Raw genomic sequence first — 22,424 nt, forward strand, 5'->3', positions numbered from 1 at the left:
ACACACACACACACACACACACACACACACACACACACACACACACACACACACACACACACAGAGCTCCCAAATAAAGAAATAGAAAAAGGCTCGTACATACTGTAAAAACTGAAAGCGATCACGTGTAATCATACTATAAGTACACCGAAGCTGTTGGAGGCAGTCCATAAACATGATTAATGGTACAATACTGCCCTTTCTTCAAAAAACAAAAAAAACAAAAAACAAAAAAAAACAACACCAGTCAGTAACTGGATTACAAACTATGTCACTGGATTAATTCACAGCTTTGGGAAAATCAAATGACAGGGACTTCAATTGTATGATGTATATACTGTACAAAACATATAAAACTCTAAAGCTTCTATTCTTTGGTGAAACATTTGAAATAGATTGTTTAATTCTAGTCACAAAAAGCTGCATTTCAAAACAAACAATAAAAAAATGATACCGAAGTCTGTTTTGGTTATCAGGCACTGTAGTGGTCACACACCAGGATTTTAGACACAGCTTTAGTCAGAGTCAGAGTCTGAGTCATCATCTGTGAGGAAGAAGAATATGTTATTCTAGAAGTGAAATGAAGAAGGATAGCATCAGAATAACAAGAAAAAAATAGCTGGGGAATTCCCAGTGAAAATGGAAGTTTAATGCATACAACAATGCATGAGGATTGCTAGTACAGACTGCTTGAAGCAAGAGTTAATCCATAAATGATCCTGAAGGAGTTTAGCCTGTCTAGTCACATAACTAGAGTAAACGCTGCGGATGATTATTTTTGAAAACCACACTAGATAAGAACCCACATCACCCTTACACTTCCTCTGTCTAGTCTCAGTAATCTCACTTTAGTACGGTGTGGAAAGTTTTGTGCAAGCATTACAGTGAATGAGACCCTAGTAGAGAAAAGATAACTTTAAGTAAGGTTATTTTATTTATTTTTTTTACACTTTTTAAATAAGACGTACAGTGCATCCGGAAAGTATTCACAGTGCTTCAAGTTTTTGACATTTTGTTATGTTACAGCCTTATCCCAATTTGTTTTACTCATTTCTACAAACAATACCCCATAATGACAACGTGAAAGTAGTTTGTTTGAAATCTTTGTTTGTGTTCTTTATTTTTAATACATTTGCACATAAGTGCATAAGTATTCACAGCCTTTTCTTGAAACTTTGTTGAAGCACATTTTGGCACAAATTACAGCCTCAAGTCTTTTTAAGTATGATGCTACAAGCTTGGCACGCCGATTTTTTGGCCGTTTCTCCCACTCTTTGTCCTGTTGGAAGATGAACCTTCACCCCAGTCAGAGGACCAGCATGCTCTGTACATTGCTGCATTCATCTTTCCCTTGATCCTGTCTAGTCTCACAGGCCCTGCTGCTGAAAAACATCCCCACATCATGATGCTGCCACCACCATGCTTCCCTGTAGGATGGTATTGGCCAGGTGATGAGTGGTGCCTGGTTTCCTGTTGACATGACACTTTCCATTCAGACCAAAGAGTTAAATCTTTGTTTCATCAGACCAGATAATTGTATTTCTCTGAGAGTCCTTCAGGTGTCTTTTGGCAAACTCCAGGTGGCCTTTTGAGGAGTGGCTTCCATCTGGCCACTACCATAGAGGCCTGATTGGTGGAGTGCAGCAGAGATGGTTGTTCTTCTGGAAGGTTCTCCTCTTTCCACAGAGAAACGCTGGAGCTCTGTCAGAGTATCATCGAGTTCTTGGTCACCTTTGATAATTTGAAATGAGCTGATAATATCACCATTTTCTCCAGAAAGACTATACTGCCAAATCAAATTTTGTTGCAATATTTTCCTGTTTAACATCGTGAGGCTGATTTGAAACAATTGTCATTGTAAAAGTGCTATATAAATAAAGTTGACTTGACCTCCCTGACTAAGGCTCTTCTCCCCCGATCGCACAGTTTGGCAGAGCGGCCAGCTCTTGGAAGAGTCCTTGTGGTTCCAAACTTTTTCCATTTACAGATGATGGAGGCCACTGTGCTTTTTGGGACCTTCAATGTTGCAGAAATGTTTCTGTACCCTTCCCCAGATCTGCGCCTTGATACAATCCTGTCTCAGAGGTCTACACACAATTTATTGGACTTCATGGCTTGTTTTGTGCTCTGGCATGCACTGTTAACTGTGGGACCTTTACAAATCATGTCCAGAGACAGGTGTGTGCCTTTACAAATCATGTCCAATCAACTGAATTTAATCAAGTTGTAGAAACATCTCAAAGATGTTCAGTGGAAACAGGAGCACCTGAGCAAATTTTTGAGTGTCATGGCAAAGGCTATGAATGTTTCCAGATGCACTGTATCTTACGTTTATCCCAGCTGCATTTATTTCATAAAAAAAAATAAAAATGTAATATTGGTTTATATTTCTTTTTCACCTTTCATGCATGAATTATGAAAAAAATTATCTCGATTTTTTAAAGATTATTTTTCTTACTTTAATACGATGCTAAAAGTGAAATCAATTTTCATTTTTACAAAATTTAGCTTTATTTAAAAGTTATTTAGCTGTCCACGTATGTGGACACCATGCAACTAAGGCGTAAAATGGGACATAAACCCACAGATGACAATATGGAACATTGTGTTTTTTATTATGGAATGTTATGTTATATATATCAGCCCTGTTATTAAAAACAATAAGTATATAATATAATAGCAATAAAACACATTGTAGGAATTATAACGGTAGTTACATATATGCGGAAACCTAGAGCTGGGTTTTGCTGGCCCATTCTCCTCATGACTGCTGTCACTGTCACTTCCACTGTCCTCTGAGATATTCTCTATTATTCTGGACTGAGTGCTTGACCTGTGCTGTCCCTGTGCAAAATGCAAATTTGTCTTGGTATGTATGTGTAAGGCTGCCATTTAATGTCGTAATATTTCATTTTTAATGGTTATTTTTGTTGACATATTTGTTTAAAGTCTCTTTTATGACAATACAAGACAAATCATAACATCTTTGCAAAAATAAAACTGATATAATAGCAGATTACAGAAATCAGATTTCATGCAATCTGACTCCACTGTTGCATGACGTCCACAAACGTGGAGTTATTTTGTGTGTGCATAAAAACTACATTTTACTCTAAATTTTATTTTATTTTAGTTTAAAATAGTAACATATTCATCATACTTTACTTTTACATACTAATTTTTTTAGCTCAATTGACTTTGTATAAAACAAACATTACAGCTATGCCTGGGGCATTTGGCACATGGCTATCGCTGTCAGCCATCTTGGATTAATGATGTCATCAAGCAATTAATATTTGGAATATAAGACAGTAGCCACATTTACAATACTGCTGTCAGTCTACTGACACTGCCCTCAAGTGGTTTGGAGAAAATAACCATAAGAATGACCTCAAAATTGAGTTAAATGAACTGTCCGCAAATGTGGACACCATGCATGAAAGGGTTAAAAATAATTTTATATTTTTTATATATTGTACATTCTAGATTCCATTACTCCAATCTTCACATGAAGTGTCACATGATCCAGAAAAAAAATCACTCTAATATGTTGATTTTGACCATTACATTGCTCAACATTTTTGACACTGTAATATCACTTTTTTTCCAGGATTCTGTGATTAACAAAAAATAAAGGTTTGGTAACACTTTATTTTACAGTGTCATTGTTACATATGTTACATTCAGTTACTATAGTAATAACTATAAGTTATTGTTAACCATGAACATGGTACATGTTAACCCTAAACCCTGCTAACTAACCCTAAACCCAAACCTAACCCTATTATATCGGTACTGATATATGCATGTATAATTACAGTGTAAAAATACACCGTAAATAAAGTATAACCAAACGTTTTTTTATAATATAAATATCTTGTAACAATATAAATGTCTTTACTGCCACATTTGATCAATTTAATGTATCCCTGTTGAATAAAAGTATTAAATTATCTCTCAAAAAAAAAAAAAATTCTTACTGACCCCAAATGTTTAAGAGATCTGTATTAATACCTTGTGTGTTTGGTGGTTCCTCACTGGAGTCACCTCCCTTAAGGAAATTGGCAAGTTCATTAAAGATGAAATAAAAGTCCAGGGCAAAGATTATTGTGGCAACAAAGCCAAAGACCTAAGAAGTTAAAGAGAAACAGAAACAATGAGACTACTCTTAACATCACACAACTAAGTAACATGTCTTAACTATAGTACAAATCATGGTGCTGTCATTGATGGTGCCGATAAAAAGAATTTGATTGAACTGATGTGAGCCTACCCCAGCAGCTTTTGAAGCTCCATCCGGATATTTTGACACAGACATTATAGAGATGATGAAAAATATGATGGATGCGCTGACACAGCGCAGGAAGTCCTTGATGAAACAACAGATATTGGACATTTGGAAAGGAGGACAGCATTTTGTTACTCATGGCCAGATATTATAATTTGATTATCATTTTCAGGTCAGTAAACTTACCATGAGGGGCCAATGAAAACCCTTAAATCTCTCATTGAACTTTGTAGAATAAGCAAACAGAAGGAAGAGGGCTGCCAAGAACTCAATGAAGGGAGCTGTGACGAAGGCAGCTGCTGTTGAAGCAGCAAAGCACACAAAGCTGATGAACGACAGCACCTGAGACAGGAAACACGAGGATACAGTTTTATTAAATATTGTTCTTTATTATTTAGTTCATTGCTCAATATTCTGCCTTATTAGTAGGAAGCTGCTTCTGCCACTTTAAACACTTCACATGCCTGATCGACTGTCAAAGTTTTAATCATTTTTTATTTGGTATAGTTGTTATTATATTTATCAGTATAGTTGTGGTGTGGACTTCATTCCCAAAGAATTCAAACAATTATTATGGGCCTTTATTGTATAGCCTATTTAAATAAATTAAAGTATCAACCTCAGTCCTAGCCTGGGAAGCTAATTATTATTAATTGTTTTAATTTTTTTTAATAAAACAACCGCTATTTCCAGCCCACAATTTTCGTTGGATGACCAGTGACTCAATATAACAGCAGAGCACAAATTGGATTTGCTGGATTTGATCATGGAGCATTTTTCTCATAAGACAGTTAAGCAACCCCCAATTCAAAAACAAACTATGGAGTTAGAAATATGACAAAATTATCTGAATTTGAATTGCATAAATCTGAATTATTGAAGTAATTATTCAAAATGAAGTAATTCTTCAAAACTAACTAAATTGAATATTACGTTACATTTTACATAGTTCTGAATTTGAATTTTTAAATGTTGAATATAGAACATTTGAAATCTGAAATGTTTTTATGTCGAAATTGTATAGACATGTATTTTTAAACAGCAGATATTTTGTTGAATTAATAGACTAGAAATATTCAGTTTTTGAAAATACAGACTCAAGATTTCAGATGACAAGATTTCAGTTGGTGGGTTTTGTTGTAAAAACTTGGCAACCATGTCTGCATGCGCACTGGAATAAACGATCTTTGCCGGTGTTGTAAAAAAATAAAATAATTTAATGATACACAGAGTACTTACCCAACATGATCATCATTTCTGAGAGAAATTGTGAAGGTGAATGCATATACAAACAAGCTCTCCGTTTAGGATTCGAAAAAATATAATCCAAGCCCCTTTGATGACGTGCATGATTACGTTACTGTTTATCATTTGTCCGTCATCGTCTAAAGCCCGCCCTGATGATTTCATTGGTCCGAACAGTTTATGTTCGGGGATAATTACTCCTCTATGGAGCAAGGCCAGACTGAACCGACCTAAAAATTTTGCGGGCTAACTTCAGCTGGCATCCAGGCTAGCAACTCGCGACCAAGCGTGCCAAATTAAAAATTGAAGCCAAAGCATCTTGATCGCCCCCTGGTGGCTGAATGCAGTACAAGTCATAAACCCCACACTCTCCATGTAATGTAATTGGACATAGACAAACTAAACAATCAAATTAGTCTACATTTCTACATCTACACTTCAAATAGATTTTTTTCCAAAGATGATTTGTGTCATTTTAGGCAGTCTTTATCACGCTGATGTTAGTTCAATTTTGTTCTTTAAATTAGTTTGGTTTTGTTATTTGATGCTATAAAACGGGGTGTGACGTCATGATTGCAAGCTTCTCTAAGCAAAGCCAACTGACATTTTCAGGAACTTCAGGAGGAGATTGGAGTAATGTAATTTTTACATTTGAAATGTAATTTTTACATTTCCTGTTCATTTCACAAAAAATTTAGGGGTGTGTTGTGTGTGACTAATTAGGCGGGAGTGTGGACGTGACCTAGATATCGCGGCTCCACTTCGTGCTCACTGCACACTCGGGACTCAAGGTGTCAGTGCCATTATTTGAACACTGGCGACTTCACTTCATTGGAATTGAGTTAATGTGCGTTGTCTTTGCTCATGAACCATGATTATTTTATTTTTATGAAAAAAAAGGAAGCCCATCAAAGTCGCATAATATAAACTTGCCTCATCATAACAGCTTATTGAAATTATAACTGCAGGGTTGGAACCTGGTTCTATTAGTTATTGATATGACTTTGTGATGTGTGTCAAAAATTAAGGCAAATGAACAACTAGCAGAGGCGGGTTTAAGTTGACTAAATGATTGGAAAAGTCCAGCAGTCTGACGTTTTCACCAGAAGATCCAGTTGTGACATTTTGATTAAAAATGACGAGGTCACAATCGTTCACACAATATGGCACAGATCTATTATATAAATATGGAAACTAGATTTCCATGAAAATGTAATGTAATTTCAACTTTTTTTTTATTTTTTATAAACTAGTCTACTTGGCTTTGGAAAAGAACAAATATGCTCTGGACTATAATTAGCACAGTATATTAATTACTTGTGTAGCAAATCAATATTTTTCGTAAAATATAAAGTGACCTTTAAAGAAAGCCCAGCCTCGATAAAACTCCCCTTTTAGATGAATGAGGAAAGTTTGAAAGCGTTTGACCTATATAGCATACTATAGACAACAGCTCATTTACTCATTCTCATTTCCTTTATTCGTGCAATAAAGAAGAAACCTTTCAGAACAAACATATTTAAATGTTATATGTAGCCTAGGCCCTATATTAGAAAAAGAAACTCAAATAGCCTACATGTCGCAGAAAGCATATGAAAGTTTCTGCATCCAGATGCCAACAGCAAGAAAAAGAAAAAAGAAAAGAAAAGAAAAACACAGACATAACTTTTAACAGACAGACTAAGACTTCACAAAACAATGCAATTATACAATACCATGTATGTATTTAACAAATAAAAGTCGAAGAGCGTACCACTTCACCGAGCAGCAGAAGTCCTTTTCGGGAAGAGATGAATTCTTTACTCGGGAGAAGAGAATGAATTACGGTCTGTCGTGATCGGTTACTATCCGACGCCTCGATGTCCCCCATCACGCTGACGAAACTTTTCTGTTTCCGAATAAATTTCACAGTGATGCCTCCTACTATCCGCTATGAGATAGCGACTCTCCACAAATCGGCATAACTTTCCACGGAGTGGAAACGGAAATAATGACTGCGGAAACGAAGCACACAAAAGAGCAGCATCTGCATTCCCGAAATCTGGAGACCGTTAATAAGTGAACAGAGAATGTGGGTGAAACATCTCTCACAGGAGTCTCCAGCAATTGTAAAGATATCCGTGCAACAACTGCACCTATTTTCTAACTGAATATAAACAGTTTTATCCCTTATGCTCTGTTTTGGGTGGGCTAATACAGTTTTAAGAATGTTTTTAGAAGTCTCGTGAAAAATGTATCTGAGGTCAGCTCAGGCAAATACAACCACTGAATTTAATTAACCTATTTTGTGAATAGCCTTCTACATTGTTTAGGCTATATTGAAGATGAGTTGCTGGGGTCAACCCCAAATTTGCATAATTATATATATATATATATATATATATATATATATATATATATATATATATATATATATATATATATATATATATATATATATATATATATATCTGTATATAGTACAGTTTTACTTGTTTTGAGACAATAACATAATCCTCAATTTGATCCACATGGACAGATTTATTTTGAGTGGTGATTCGTGCATATAGGTTTCACTATCCAGTAATTTATGAGAGAACATTATTACCATACAAGTATTTTACTTATTTTGCTTATAAACATGGTCCGTTCACAAAATGAGAGAGCTGATCTTCCAGAGCTTTAATTTTTCCCTGTTTGGGCCTCTGTGGTGGTTACTGGCTTGTTGAATGTGATTTTTTTGAAAAGGATATAGCCATCCAAAGACCAAAAGGCTGCAGCCACAAAGCCCACAATCTGTCAACCAAAAGATTGTAGTGAGAAACGTATTGTGTCATAATGTTTGGGTCATTCACAATGAGTATTCACATTTGTATCAAATTTCTTTGAAAACAGGTTTGAAAAGGTCTGATAGGTCTACATAATTACGATTAACGATGGAGAGAAGAGTTCCAGGAATAGTATGGAGGATGTACATTCTCACCCCTCCGCCCAGTGTGCCCTTCACTGTGTATGTGGAAACTGCTACCAGGCTAAGAATACACATCAGTGCAGCTGCAAAGACTGAGTTGAACACATCCTGTGAAAGCAAAAGTTCATTACCAACAGTTGTGTTCGCAATAAAAGCTGAAGTTGCATTTATGTTTGCATTAATTCAATCAAGTGCATGCTCTTACAATTAGGGGCCAGAAGAAGAATGTGATCAGCTTGTTGAGTTTCAGTAGGTAGAGCAGAAGAAAACCAAACGTGATGAAAAACTCCATGCATGTTGCTGCAATGTAGGGGGGCCTAGATGCCACTGCGTAACACACAAAAGCCACAAATACACACACCTGCCAAGATAGTAATACAGTTATTTAGTAAGATGTTTAGTAAGATGGTTTTAGACGATGTCATAGATGTTATATGATTATGGGCATGTGAATTTGTGGATAATGTTTCAACATTCTTTGAATGTATTACACTGTTTCCCTTTCTAACAATGCTGTATTCAAAGTATCAAGCCCATGCCTGTGCCCTGTACTATTTAAATAAGTCAGTGATTGTCTGAGCATTTGTCCTTCCCAAAAAGTATTAAAGAAATAAGTGTGCAATAAACTATAATACTTTCATAATTGTCTCACCATTTCTGCTATTTTCAGTAGACCTTTTGAGGACTTCAAAAAAGCCAAATCAACTTCCATCGTGGCATCAATATGGTCTTTGTTAGTATGTTTTATGTAGAGGAGTTGACTAGAAACATCACTTCCTGATTGCGTTTCCTCTTAGACTCAGGAAATGGCTAAATACTCATCTTTTCTTTAAACTGCAGATGAACTCAACACAGTTTTTCCATCAACTGATTCTCTGTATTTAGACTTGTTCAAATCTTATCAGATCTTATTATCTGGTGATAATATTTATGGATGCATTGACAGTTTTCTGAAGTGAATGCAAAAGGTGCACCAAACACTATTTGGCATATACATTCGGAGAGCATTGTGATTCTTGCTGGTCAGTGATTCTGGCCTATTTATATAGATATTCATAAAAAAGAAGTCAACTTATTGCGTTTTATTTAAACAGTCATAATTCAAAAGCCTATGGTCGCATAGCTTCCAGTTTCTCAGTAAATGCTTCTATGCAAGTACTAACATTTTATGTTTGAGTTGCTCAAAATTGTCATTTGGGAATGCAACATGCAGCACAAATCCTCCAAAATTTCATAAAGTCTCTTATTTGTAAAAAAAAAAAAAAAAAAAAAAAAAAAAAAAAAAATCGTAAAATATAGTAAAAAAACAGTTAAATTGTGAAATGTTATTGCACTGTAAAAGTTGTGTATTTACACATATATATAGCCTGTGTGTGTGTGTGTGTGTGTGTGTGTGTGTGTGTGTGTGTGTGTGTGTGTGTGTGTGTGTGTGTGTCATATACATACACACATTATACTTCAGTGCTGTTCTTTTAAACCTTCTATTTGTCAGATAATTCTGGGGGGACAATTGAAAGCATATTCAGCATAAGAGACTTATTTTAATTTTTTTTTTTTTTTTAAACTAACATTTCCCAGTCTGACCAGTAGGCTACTGTAAGACTTTAAATACTGAAGTGTAAATTAACACCTGAGCAATCTTGTGGCTCTGCTGTTACAAATTAAAAACCATAAGGGCAAAAGGCAACACAGCTACAACCAATATCATTGATAATGTGTGTGTGCAAACAATCAAGAACTGACAATATAGTTATTTGAGTGGACCCCAAATAAATGTATGCTCTCTCTCTCTCTCTCTCTCTCTCTCTCTCTCTCTCTCTCTCTCTCTCTCTCTCTCTCTCTCTCTCTCTCTCTCTCTCTCTCTCTCTCTCTCTCTCTCTCCATATATATGGTTTCAAATTAGTTTTGTAATTAGGATGTCTGTGATAGCATCATGTTCTGATAAGGAACAAGATACAAACAAACAGGCTTCCTGAAGTGAGCTAACTGAGAGAACAGAGCTAACTGAGTGTGTGTAAGGAACACATAATTGAAAGTGAGCGTAATACATACTTTTAGTCTAGCCATTGGGAATTCATGAATATCTCTCTCATATATATATATATATATATATAACAGCAATGACTTACTTTGTAATGATGACATTTTTTTATGACGATTTATGAAGTGACTTTTATTTTGACATGTTTTGGTTGCTGATTAATGTTGCACGTAGCATAGCAAGTTCTGATCATCATCACACTTACGTATTTGTATAACTACTAAACGTGGATTAAACAAGCGAGATGATTGTTAACTCGTTAAAAAAGTTTTGTCGTGTTGTCTTACCTCTGAGTTCACACAAATCTCTGTCGACAAATGTACTTGTCGGACAAACACCTGCACTAGAAAAGCATCTCATCGGACATTCGCGCAGCTGCACATCGCTCACTCACAGTAAGTCCTGCGCCAGCTTCCGTTCCACGCAATAGAATGGCGACCACAACTCTAATTTGTATAAAATTCTTAATAATGTTCATATCTTCTTAAAAAATAAATAACCGAGCTACGTTATACACAGACAGCTTTGCATTAAAAGCGCTGACATGAGCTTATTGAACTACATTATTGCCTTGTACATCCTCGATCCTTTGACTGGTGCCATAAAGATTTAAAGCTAAATCCGACAAGATATTCATTATGTTTTCTTCTTCTGAAGGAAAATTGGTTAGAAACGGGGAGGAGAAGAAGTCAGTGGTGAGTTACCACTACCATGAAATCGACTGTGAAAGAGGGTGACTTTTATACGGCAGAGAACACTAGTGAACAGAAAATTATTTATTTTATTTTAATTTGCATCCACTGTTGTTTTAGATTTGGCTAGAGGGAAATATTGCGAGTGGAAAGACAACATGTCTTGAGTACTTCAGTAAAACCGATGACATTGAGGTACAGTAAATGTATAATAAAAAATATTTCTTACAGTACCTGTAATCTCTCTCCCTCTATTCTTGTTATTTATTTATAGGCAACTAAAATGTTTCCTGTGTCTCAGGTGCTGACAGAGCCGGTGTCTAAATGGAGAAATGTGCAGGGTTGCAATCCATTGGTAGGGATCCAGCTGAACTTCTATAGATTTAATGAGCGTTGTTCCCCCCCCCCCCCCCCCCCCCCCCCACTAACTTTACGTTATGGGTGAATAATTAATGACAGAATTTTCATTTTTGTGTGAATTAACCCTTTAAGGCTGCTCTGTGCCTGCTCAGAATTCTGTGTGAAGATGCAATACACTATAAAAGCCAGAATAAATTATGCCTGCAAAAAAAAACCCTCGTCACTTTGCTTCAGAAGGCCTTTATTAACCCTCTGGAGTCATATGGATTACTTTTATGATGGCTAGATACATGTATTTCAGGATCATTTTACCATTTACTACCATTATAAAGCTTGTGGAAAGGCAACTATATTTTTTAATAGAACTCTGTGTTCATCTGAAAAAAAGAGTCATATACACCTAGCATGGCTTATCCCAATAAGGCTGCTCTGTGCCTGTTTAAAATTCTGTGTTAAGATTCAATGTAGCATAAAAGCCAGACTAAATGATGCCTGCTCTGAACCACCTCAACATCAAATCTTAGTTGTAATTGTTGTGTAAATACATTTATGCCACCTTTAATCAGTACCTTCATAAGCTGTTCTATTTAACTTTTGCAGTGTATTTAAATTTGGTATTCTATTCTGTCACAGGGATTGATGTACCAGGACCCAACCAGATGGGGGCTCACCCTCCAGACATATGTGCAACTCACAATGCTGGATCGCCATGTCAAACCAATGGCATGTACAAGTCCTCTTTAACATCCTTTCAGTCAGTCTTGTTCAGTTGCTTTACATATATCTCTTTCTGTTCTGCAATACTGAAATGAGCCTCCGCCCTTTGTGTGAATAGAGGAAATGGAATGCTACTCATGACTGCAGTAACCTGTTCTTTCTATCATCACAGTCCCTGCCAACCAGAATGCTAGAGAGATCTATTTACAGCGCCAAGTACATTTTTGTGGAAAATCTTTTTAAAAGGTAGATTCTATTAGAAATCACATGACTATGACATTAAAATACTAATTATTACATGTTTAGCTATTATTGTTAAATTAAACCCTATTATCTGGTTTGGTTGACAGTGGGAAGATGCCTGAGGTGGACTTTGCTGTTTTAAGTGAATGGTTTGAGTGGATCATAAAGAACATTGCTATTCCTGTGGACCTTATTGGTATGGCAAATTCAGTATTGACAGCATGTTGCTTGTTAGATGAGAATAAATACAATTATGTAATTGTTGTGTAATATTGTTTTTACTCAGTTTACCTGCAGACCTCTCCACAGACCTGCTACGAGAGACTAAAGGAGAGGTGCAGAGAGGAAGAAAAGGTTATTCCCTTGGTGAGCTGCTTTTATAATTCAACTGTTGGACAATTGTTACATCGCTCCCCCGTCTAGGGGAATTAGGAACGACGAAAAATTTAAATCATTTGAGAGCGACAAAGAGGTTTTCCCCATCGCCAAACAAGACACCTAATCTGGTAGAATTAGATGTACTCTTATTTTAGCAAGAAATAAAGAACAAACAAAAATAGTCATGTTTCAGAAGGGGGTTAAGCCTAAACAACTTCAAATTCATTCTATGGTTAAATTAACTAACTTACCTGCTCAACAAAGGAAAAATAAATAAACAGGGAACTTCCCCATTTCCCTTACTACACCAAAAACAGGAGAAAACTATTAAACAAAGATGGCACCCATCTCCCCACTCAACATGCTCAATTCAGTCTCTTCCTTCTTTAAATGAGCACTGAAGCTTTATTCCACTTCCTTCTAGTCATCTTCCAATCACAACAGGTAGTGAACCCAGCAAGAGATCAGGTGGCAGTTGTTAATGCATATTAGCTAAAAGTATGGAGGAATGAGAGAAAAATAAGAAAAACACACCAAAAACAGCAATACACATAGCGTTAAACTTAGGCCTAGTCCACACATAGACAGGTATTTTGATAAACAGTATTACATTTAAAACTGTGTCCACATGAAAATGCAAGACGCTGTGAAGCGATGTCAAGAGCATGCTAAACCAACAGATGGCAAAACAATCCTAACCGTAAAGCCATTTTGACCAATCAGAAGCTTGTAAAAATGGTTATTGCCGGTTCCGTTTGCACTGCAACCATAGTTTTTTTTTTTTTATGTTCACCCTGGCATTAAAAAAAAAAAAAAAAAGCTTGGTTTTAGTGACCGGATACTGCATTTGCGTGTGGACGATTGGCCAAAAAAGCTGCAGTTTAGAGAATACCCGTGTTCGTGTGGACAGCCTGAGTCACATTCTCAAAGATAATACACAAAAAGAAACAATACGTCCTGGAATGTAACGGCATGCAAAAAAACAAACAAATCTGAAACAAAAACCACAGCAGTCTTTACTGTTGACTGTGACTTTACTTTTCCTGCTATCAGAAGTGCAGCTTTCACTGATTTTCACACTTTAGGAATACCTAGAATCCATCCATAGCCTGTATGAAGACTGGCTGATTCATCAGAAGTCATTTGAAGTTCCTGCTCCAGTTCTTGTGAGTTTCTGCCAATATTTGTTGGTTAGAAAAAAAAATCACATACTTTGTAATCACATGTTGATGAACTGAATTCATGAATAAAGTTTCATGACAATATCTTGAAGTTTTTTTCTTTTTTCTTTGACATTGGTGGGCAGGTAATCCCAGCAGATCATGATCTTAAGGAGATGCTGCATACGTATGAGGAAAACAGAGAGAAGATACTAATGGCGCATTGCTCTTGAGTAAAGGATCGTAGAGAATGATGGTTATATCAGTTTATAAATGTCTTCAGCTCTCAGAGACAGATGAAGCAAGCACTTGAAACTGAGTTCACATTCTGCAAACATTCCTCCTGCAATGGAAGTTGATTTACATAGTAGAATTTGTAAATGTATTTATATGGTGAGTGTTTAAGTTAAATTCTGCAGTTTATTATGTAAACTTGGTTTAAGCATTTAACAGAAGACAAAGTCTTTTTTATATTGAGTTTTACGGAATCATTCCATATTATTTAAAAATACTACACTTGGAAACATTTCCAGTTTCTTTTACATCAGTAGACCTTTTAAATTCATAATGGCTATTCCAGGGCATGTCAATTATTATATGTGAATTAGGTCTGTGTTTTACATTTATACCATCATACTGGGGTCTAAGGTTTTTTTTTTCTTCATGTTTTATTCTGTTCATTCTGCTACTTGCAGATACCATCACTACAGATCCTGATGGTAAATGTGTTACTTAAGGTGTTTCTGTGACCAATGTCATTTATACTACAAAAGTCATTGTTTTAAATAAACTATGTGAAAAATTATTTGGAAAATATTGATTTTATTACATTTTAAATCTAGTCATATAATTTTATGGCACGACCACTTTAACTTCAGTAGTACTGTTAGATCAATACAAAAAGATGTTTCATACCTTATTACTTTCAATAATACACAGTATAAGATCCACCAGAACACAATTTTTAACACTTATATTATAATCGATGTGTATTTTATCCAAAAGATTCGGCAGTCCTGGAGAACAAGCATGCCATTAAGACAAGTAGGTGCACTGTCTACATTTAATAAGGCACAGTACCTAATAAATCAAGCTCTAAGAACCATTTCCAAGCAAGCTTTCAAGGAACATTTCATGGTGTGGCCAATGTAGGTGATATGTGGTATGGGCCCTACATGGGTTTGCCTACGGGTTCTGCATCTCCAGTATGGGCTAATTCAGATGGGGACATGGAACCCATGGACAGACCATGAAATGTTAGCTGGGCTCATGAAAATTATAGCAGCAAGAAACCTTCCTTCACTTTAAAAAGCTACGATAAAAGTTATGGCACACACATTCATCCTGTTACCTTTATAAGATACCAAAAGCTAATCTGAAATCAGGGTTTTATTCACAATAAACTATCAATCCATATTATTTTGAGAGTCACTGCCACATTAGCATACTAAAATCTCTGGCATGGATGAGGAAGAGCCTTGAAGACTGTGTGTCTCTAAAGCATTACGTACGTTTGGTCTAGATCATCTTCAGGTTGTTGAGATGTGGGACTCTTGTGTACACTTGAGCCCTCATTGGCAGTCTGACTGTGGCCAGTTGGTGGTCCAAATACTGTTGTACATTCGCTTAGTGGGCTAGGGATGTATATTGACTGAGGTGGCTCTTTAATAGTGCTGTCCTGTGCTAGAGCGCCATCAGATCCAGCAGAGCTCCCGCAACTTGCAACGTAGCAGACATGCTCCTGGGATGGGCTGCACAAGATGGGCAGGCTCATGCCATCTGGGGATTTTGTGGGTTGGGTTGTAATGACATCATTGTGTCCACTGCATGGCTGGGCCTGTGTGGTCTCCTCTATGGGGTATTTAAGGGGTTCATCTGCACTGAGGTCCTTCATTTGCATTTTCCCCATTTGCTCAGTGAGCTCAACCAGGCAGTCTTCTGTTGAGCCTTCACGGCTGCGTCCTTGCAGCAGCGTCCCGACTTGAAGCACCAATGGTTTGTCATCCAAGGGCTGGGCTTCTACAGGTGCGTTTGAGATATGTAGCTTTCTATGACCTGGGGTGGTCTCGTTGTGCATGGCTATAGACTGGGGTCCGCTCATGTCAGTACTGACCTCATGGAACAGGCCTGCATTGTGGCCCCTGCATCCAGCCCAATCCTGGGCCTTGAGAGGCTGCATAATTCTTTGAGACTTTTGAAAAATGGGCTTTTGTCGGATGGCCAGGTCTGGGTAGTTCTCCCGCATCTCCAAGATAGACTTATCATCAGTCATGAATGAGCTGGATGGTCTCTCTACATCAGATATAGTTCTAGTTCGAGCTTGAGACTTGTCAACTTCCTGATTATGAGGTTCATGACTTTTAAGTGACTCTTGTTGCTGTTGTTCCTCTGGGTTTACCAGTGAGCCACCTTCAACATGCTCATCATCCTTAAAAACATCATCATCATTCAGATTACAGATGCCATTGCTAGGTTCTGAAACCTCTTTCCCAGCTCTGAAGGCCAGAGCAGAAACTCTCGCTTGGAGGATCTCCAGACATTCTACATGCGATCTCTGGTTCATGAGTTCAAGAAGATACTCGCACTCTAACCTGGCAAAGAAAAGGTCAAATCCCATACTCTTGGCCTTTTCAGGGTCAAAATTGTCAGACAGTCTATACTCTGTGTCTGTTTCCGCGTGGTATCCGATAATCTGAAGAATACTCCTGGCAAAAGGCAATACTGGCTTGATGTAATAGACAAAGTGTCCTGTAAATGTCTGAGAGAACAAGGGGAAAAAAACAGTCCCAATTAATGATATAGGAAGTATAGAATTTAACACATTTCATGTCTCTTTTATCACTGTGTCCTGACTTTGTGATAAATGAATGTAACACAACCATCCATCTAACCTTCATGTTCTGTTGAGATGTATGTTGACCAGTCTAAGAAAGGTGGGATTTGAAACTTCACTGAATTTAATCATTAATTTTATAGTTAAAATAGAAAAGTAGAAAAGTAAAACAAAAATATTAGTCAATAATAGAGGACTATTGAGAATGGGAAATTATGTCCTTTTTTATTTATGTGATGCCAAGCTGAATTGCTGATTTCCTTCTGATATCATTAATATGCTGATTTATTATCACTTTTGGAAACTGTGCTGCTTAATCTTTTTTGGGGAACCTGTGATACTTTTTTTCAGGATTCATTGATAAATAAAAAGTTAAAAACAACCACATTTATTAAAAATATAAATCTTTTCTAACACTTTTATCAATTTTACACATCCTTGCTGAATAAAAGTATTACATTCTTTTCTTTCCAAGAAAGGAAGAAAAAGGACTGACCCCAAACTTTTGAATGTTAGTTTATATTGCTATTTTAAAGAAATTCTGTTCTTTTTAAACTTTAAAAAAGTATCACAAGGTTATAAAATAATATTAAACAGCACAACTATTTACAGTGATAAGAATGATTTCTGAAGGATCGTGTGACACTGAAGACTGCATTGATGGTTGATAAATTCAGTTTTGCATCACAGAAATAAATATTTTTAAAGTTTATTATTAATATACAAAAATAGAAAATATTTATGTATTTTAATTAAATAAATGCAGGCTTGATGAGCATAAGAGACTTCTTTAAAAAACATAAAAAATGGTAATGTTTCCAAATTTTTTGTCCATACATATGATTATTAAGATATAGTAATATATAAAGTAGTGTACTTTTTTGTTGTTGCTATAAAAGTTGAAACCAGGGTTATTATTTGATGGTTTAGGCTGGTTTTAGCAAGTCTGCCAATCAACAGATGAGCCTGGGAGACCAGCAAAAACATCCCATGCTGGTTTAAGTTTTTTCAGCATAATCAGCACTGAGGAAATTAATAATAATAAGAGTTATTGTTTTAATTTCATGTAATTTCCCTTCATTGTTAAATATGGTTTTGTGGCCATCAAAAAGTGCTTGGGGTCTCTCAGACCTATAACAGAACATTTACAGAATTAAAGGAAGTCTGCAACAGCAGCCTTGCTTAAAGAAATCTTAAAGCAGCATAAAATGCTGGTTTTGACTGGTCTCCATCCTGGTTAAGTTGTCTTTATATGGTCTAACTGATCTCACAGCTGGTCTGACTAACTGGAAAGAACTCAATGTCCTAATTGAACTAAGGCCTGATCCTGGCTTAATCTCAGCCCTGTCTGTTAAACCAGGCCATTGTGCATTAACTTCTGTATCTTACTTCAGTGTTAAATTTAATTTTGTGTTCATCGAAAATGTTTGGGTGTCTCGGACCTCAAAAACAAAAGAGAGTGGTAGTAAGCAACAGCAGCAATGCGTGAACTAATTATGTTGTTGTTAATATTACAACAACTACTATTAAAAACCGTAAACCACACCACATTTGTTTGCTGGTTTTAGCTGGCTTTCCAGTGTGGCTAAGCTGTTTTCAGATGGTCCGAACAACTGAAAAGTAGGCCTACCCCAAACCCTTCTAAAACCAGAAAACAGACCCGCATGCAGGCAAGTGGAACAGAGAAAAAACAGCTGGTTTCAGCGGTTGTCATCAGCTGGAAGAGACAGAACAGACCAATTGATAGCAACTTCCATTTACCTTTAATGTTTTAATCTCTTTCTTCCACGGAAACAAAAACAGGTTGACACAGAACATCTCCAGTAACTCGGCGGCTTTTCTAAAGTCGTGGACGTGTCTCTGGCAGTCTCTATACTGCGCGATCTTGTACAGAGTGTCGTAGAAGTCCAGCGTGTCGAACCTCTTCCGCGGCTCTTCCTCAGAGAGCAGCACGCGCCTGGCTTCATCTGTCACCTGTGTGTCTGAACACACTCTCACGTCGCCTTCAGAACTAACTTTCTCGTAGTACTGTAAATACTTAACAAACACGTCTTTCCGCGAAACCAGCATCTGATCGTCGACGCTGTTTGTCATGTTTGTTACAGAAAGTGATCAAGTTGATCAACTCCTGACTGACTGTCTCCCGATGAGGAAGCGAAAGTAGTATGCAAATAAGGAGTGATGATTATGAATATGCAGGTATCGCCGACGACGCAAATACGGAAGAACCTCCAATAATCATTTTTTATATGCTAGTTTAATCACGGATCAGACATATTTTGATAAAAGGCTTGGCATGTCTATAAACGTCCATAAGCGAAACAGTCCTGTATAACAGGCATAAGCGGTAAAATGCGACCTCATGTTCATATCAACCTTAACAGACAATACGCGCCTATATGTTAAGTATAATGTATACGTTAAATTACACTAGCTGAATTTGTCCGATAAACGGCTGGTGGTATAACGTTACCTACATGTCACCATTATTGTTATTCGTGCTTCGAATGTGAGAAACATTACTGACATCTAGTGGAGAACATGGGTAATTCTCGTGACTTGCGTGTATCACCGGCCAGAAGATGGCGCTGTAATCATACAATTGATTTTAGCAACGTCACAAAGAAAAATACCTTATGGGTATCTCTGGGCCCTGGGGGAAATTATATCTTAAGCTGGAAAACGTTGTGGAACATTTTATTAAAAGTAGTCTACTCTTGCGTAAAAACTCTTGGTATAGGAGCAGGACTAAACATTCAGTAAAAAAGTATAAGTACCATGAGCCACAGTACTTTTTGTAAGATCAGCCTGCAATAAAAGACATGTGGAGATACATTTTGGAATTTACTGAGCAAGGAATTAATGCACAAGCTTCTGTTTCCATGATTCTTACAGTAACTGAATGGGCAGAGATAGACTGATGATGAGGCAAGGGTAAATTCTGTAAATAAATAAAAAAATTATATATATATATATATATATATATATATATATATATATATATATATATATATATATATATATATATATATATATATATATCACAGTATTCCAGTCGTTATACTGTATTTTTATTAAATACATTTAGCCTCAGATGAGCAAAGGATATATCTTTTAAACACATAAAACATTTTTTACAGACCTCAAACTTTATAATAATAAATTAATTAGTTTTGAATATCTTATCATTAATATACAATGTAATGTATAATCAGCCTACATATCAAATATATACTGAATATACAGCAAATATTACATGATCACAAAACTTAATAAGTACTTAGCCCATGTCACCAAATAAAAATAACCATTGATGCTAGAGAATAATAATAATAATAATAATAATAATAATGATACATATTTTAATAACATAAACTATATTTATGTAAAAGGAGAAGAAGATACTTCCATAATATCTCTTCATTTACCTTTTCTGACCTGTAAAATATTTTTTAACACTAGAGCTGTCATAATTACGCAAGTAACATGCTTGGTTATCATAGTTATAATAACTACTGTAATAATAGCATAATAAACTTTAATAACATAATACATTATGCATAATTACAAAATTATCTATAACCATAATCTGTATCCATAACCTTAACTCTACCACAGATAATTAATATTACTTAGTATTTATTTGTGTAATTAAGGTTACACTTTATTTTAAGGTGTCATTGTTCAGTGTATAATTAGGTACTTAATAATATTAGTTACATGTATATGGTTAGTGTAGGATTAGGGTTTGTTTGAGCGTTAGTTGCATGTAATTATGAATAATTTACTGGTATTATGGTAATTTTATGTAACATATGTCACAAGGACACTGTAAATTAAAGTGTTACCCCAAATAATCCTTGTAATCAAATAATCAGATTCACAACAATTATATGCCTTTTATTGTTTAAAATAACTTCAAAATGCTTTAATAGTTTGTAGTTTGATTTTCTGTATGTGTGATAGAGTTGTGTGGATCCCGCGTGTCAGCTCTGCGTGGATGAAATGAGCATTCCTGTGGTATAGTTTAATAGAAGAGGAGCTCTGGGATAAGAGGCTAATTAAGGTGAGAGCTATGGCACAGGCCATCTGTTCAGGGCGCTTTCTGTGAGCACACCATGCAAACAGAGAGAGATGAATATCCACATCGGTGCTAGCGAGAGACTCATAATGCATTATGAATGACAGGAGTCAATGAGCAAAATGGTTCAGGAAACATTCTGTCCATCTGGAAGCCTTTAGTGTACAATCAACATCTGTTACTAAACTGCTGATCCTTCTGTGAAACTTGCCAGCGGTAACTGTGCACAACAGAATGTCCTGAATTTACTACAACTGGAAATAATTCAGTGGCTCTGAACATATCAATAATATGTTACATTAGTTAAATCTCTGATTGTTAGAGCTGGAAATACCAAAATACATGACTTAAAACAAGTTCATTTAGTCAAAATTTTAATATATTTTTAATAGTTTTTTTTATTTTAAAAATTATTTGTATTTACCAAAAGAAAATTAACATTTGAGCGGAACCAATTTATATATATTTTTAAATGTACTTTTTTTTATAGAATGAATAAATTATACAGTTTCATGAGCTACAATTATTACTTATGTCATATCATTATTATTAATCTTTAACAACTTAAAGCTGCAGTCCTTGACCTTTTTGTCTTCAACATGATTCAAAATCAATTTTTGAGCGAGTAACCTGCTAGTGATCTCCTTACCTTAGTCTGACAACTATAAGCTTGTAATAATGTGTTATAATTTGAGATAAGTTTTCATGGGAAATACGAGCTTACCGTCACTCATCTTTCCATCCTTATGTCACATCTGTTTAAGAAGGAGTCTCGGCTAGTATCACATTTGAGGATGCTGCAGGTGGCGGGTCATTTATAACCCTTTTCTCACAGCAGCTGGAGTTATTAAACTTATTATTTTGATGTTGGATTGTTATCCAGAGAGGCCAATATGACATCATTAGAGACAAATGGAGATTTGCCCGTAGTCAAAACTAAAAGATTGCTTAAAAGAACAGTTTCTTTATATGAAATTCGAATGGTAGCTGATTATGTGTAGGTAACTGATTAGACTATACATTGAAATATGCAGCTAACGCTAATCCACTCAGGTAGTTATTAGATCATTAGATTTAATCACCATTGGCAGTGGGATTTATTGTAGTGGGTTTTTTTTCTTCCTAAGTTGGTCAGAGCAAAGTGACAGATATGTTCAGAAGAAATTTTCCTGTGAATTTTTTTTATTTTGGTCACACTTCCGACACTGATTCTGAAGTAGTGTCCACACCAGTGCGGTGACTGGCAACCACACATACTATTCAAAGCGCTGAGGAGCCGTGCCGATGCACAACCCGCGTAAAGATGATACATTCACACATACTGATAACTGCAATTGCAGGTTCCAAACAGATGGTGACACAGAGGCAAAACTTACAGAATGCAGCTATAGTTAAAGGGATAGTTCACCCAAAAATAAAAATTCTGTTATCATTTA

At 36.0% G+C, this 22,424-nt stretch overlaps 4 protein-coding genes across 5 annotated transcripts; 1 reads left to right on the plus strand and 3 right to left on the minus strand.

Annotated features, from left to right (window-relative positions):
* Positions 1 to 21: 21 nt before the first annotated feature.
* On the minus strand, positions 22 to 7,882 carry cmtm3 (CKLF-like MARVEL transmembrane domain containing 3). The gene is made up of 5 exons (XM_067450041.1): positions 7,287 to 7,882; positions 4,475 to 4,630; positions 4,274 to 4,369; positions 4,015 to 4,129; positions 22 to 544 (listed from the first exon to the last, which is right to left on the minus strand). Exons 1-5 carry the CDS (start codon positions 7,401 to 7,403, stop codon positions 516 to 518), a joined length of 513 nt encoding a protein of 170 aa, XP_067306142.1. The 5' UTR covers positions 7,404 to 7,882; the 3' UTR covers positions 22 to 515.
* Positions 7,883 to 8,029: 147 nt separating this feature from the next.
* Positions 8,030 to 9,288, minus strand: LOC137070603 (chemokine-like factor). Its single transcript, XM_067437895.1, has 4 exons — positions 9,136 to 9,288; positions 8,689 to 8,844; positions 8,496 to 8,591; positions 8,030 to 8,308 (listed from the first exon to the last, which is right to left on the minus strand). Exons 1-4 carry the CDS (start codon positions 9,193 to 9,195, stop codon positions 8,195 to 8,197), a joined length of 426 nt encoding a protein of 141 aa, XP_067293996.1. The 5' UTR covers positions 9,196 to 9,288; the 3' UTR covers positions 8,030 to 8,194.
* Positions 9,289 to 10,682: 1,394 nt separating this feature from the next.
* On the plus strand, positions 10,683 to 14,879 carry tk2 (thymidine kinase 2). 2 transcript variants are annotated; one of them, XM_067437873.1, is made up of 10 exons: positions 10,683 to 10,919; positions 11,182 to 11,219; positions 11,337 to 11,411; positions 11,518 to 11,571; positions 12,210 to 12,299; positions 12,412 to 12,539; positions 12,644 to 12,732; positions 12,823 to 12,902; positions 14,000 to 14,080; positions 14,221 to 14,879. In XM_067437873.1, exons 1-10 carry the CDS (start codon positions 10,769 to 10,771, stop codon positions 14,305 to 14,307), a joined length of 873 nt encoding a protein of 290 aa, XP_067293974.1. In that variant the 5' UTR covers positions 10,683 to 10,768; the 3' UTR covers positions 14,308 to 14,879. The 2 variants fall into 2 exon arrangements, with proteins under 2 accessions (XP_067293974.1, XP_067293982.1); XM_067437881.1 differs by having other exon boundaries at positions 12,466 to 12,539.
* A 31-nt stretch (positions 14,880 to 14,910) lies between these two features.
* si:ch211-189a15.5 (uncharacterized) lies at positions 14,911 to 19,393 on the minus strand. Its single transcript, XM_067437861.1, has 2 exons — positions 18,669 to 19,393; positions 14,911 to 16,832 (listed from the first exon to the last, which is right to left on the minus strand). The coding sequence occupies exons 1-2, from the start codon at positions 18,999 to 19,001 to the stop codon at positions 15,570 to 15,572; spliced, it is 1,596 nt and encodes a 531-aa protein (XP_067293962.1). The 5' UTR covers positions 19,002 to 19,393; the 3' UTR covers positions 14,911 to 15,569.
* Between the last annotated feature and the right edge of the window lie 3,031 nt (positions 19,394 to 22,424).

Source organism: Pseudorasbora parva, chromosome 1, assembly GCF_024679245.1.
Source record: "Pseudorasbora parva isolate DD20220531a chromosome 1, ASM2467924v1, whole genome shotgun sequence".
NCBI lineage: Eukaryota > Metazoa > Chordata > Actinopteri > Cypriniformes > Gobionidae > Pseudorasbora > Pseudorasbora parva.

Coding starts and splice junctions, on each gene's coding strand:
- si:ch211-189a15.5 (XM_067437861.1), bottom strand. CDS start 19,001: ATGACAAACAGCGTCGACGATCAGATGCTGGTTTCGCGGAAAGACGTG. Junction 16,833..18,668: donor AAGAGATTAAAACATTAAAG/GTAAATGGAAGT, acceptor TTGTTCTCTCAG/ACATTTACAGGACACTTTGT.
- LOC137070603 (XM_067437895.1), bottom strand. CDS start 9,195: ATGGAAGTTGATTTGGCTTTTTTGAAGTCCTCAAAAGGTCTACTGAAA. Junction 8,845..9,135: donor TACTGAAAATAGCAGAAATG/GTGAGACAATTA, acceptor CTATCTTGGCAG/GTGTGTGTATTTGTGGCTTT. Junction 8,592..8,688: donor TCTTCTTCTGGCCCCTAATT/GTAAGAGCATGC, acceptor TTGCTTTCACAG/GATGTGTTCAACTCAGTCTT.
- tk2 (XM_067437873.1), top strand. CDS start 10,769: ATGATTGTTAACTCGTTAAAAAAGTTTTGTCGTGTTGTCTTACCTCTG. Junction 12,300..12,411: donor ATCGCCATGTCAAACCAATG/GCATGTACAAGT, acceptor TTGTGTGAATAG/AGGAAATGGAATGCTACTCA. Junction 12,540..12,643: donor GTGGAAAATCTTTTTAAAAG/GTAGATTCTATT, acceptor TTTGGTTGACAG/TGGGAAGATGCCTGAGGTGG.
- cmtm3 (XM_067450041.1), bottom strand. CDS start 7,403: ATGGGGGACATCGAGGCGTCGGATAGTAACCGATCACGACAGACCGTA. Junction 4,370..4,474: donor GTTTTCATTGGCCCCTCATG/GTAAGTTTACTG, acceptor TGTTTCATCAAG/GACTTCCTGCGCTGTGTCAG. Junction 545..4,014: donor GGAACCACCAAACACACAAG/GTATTAATACAG, acceptor TCTTCCTCACAG/ATGATGACTCAGACTCTGAC.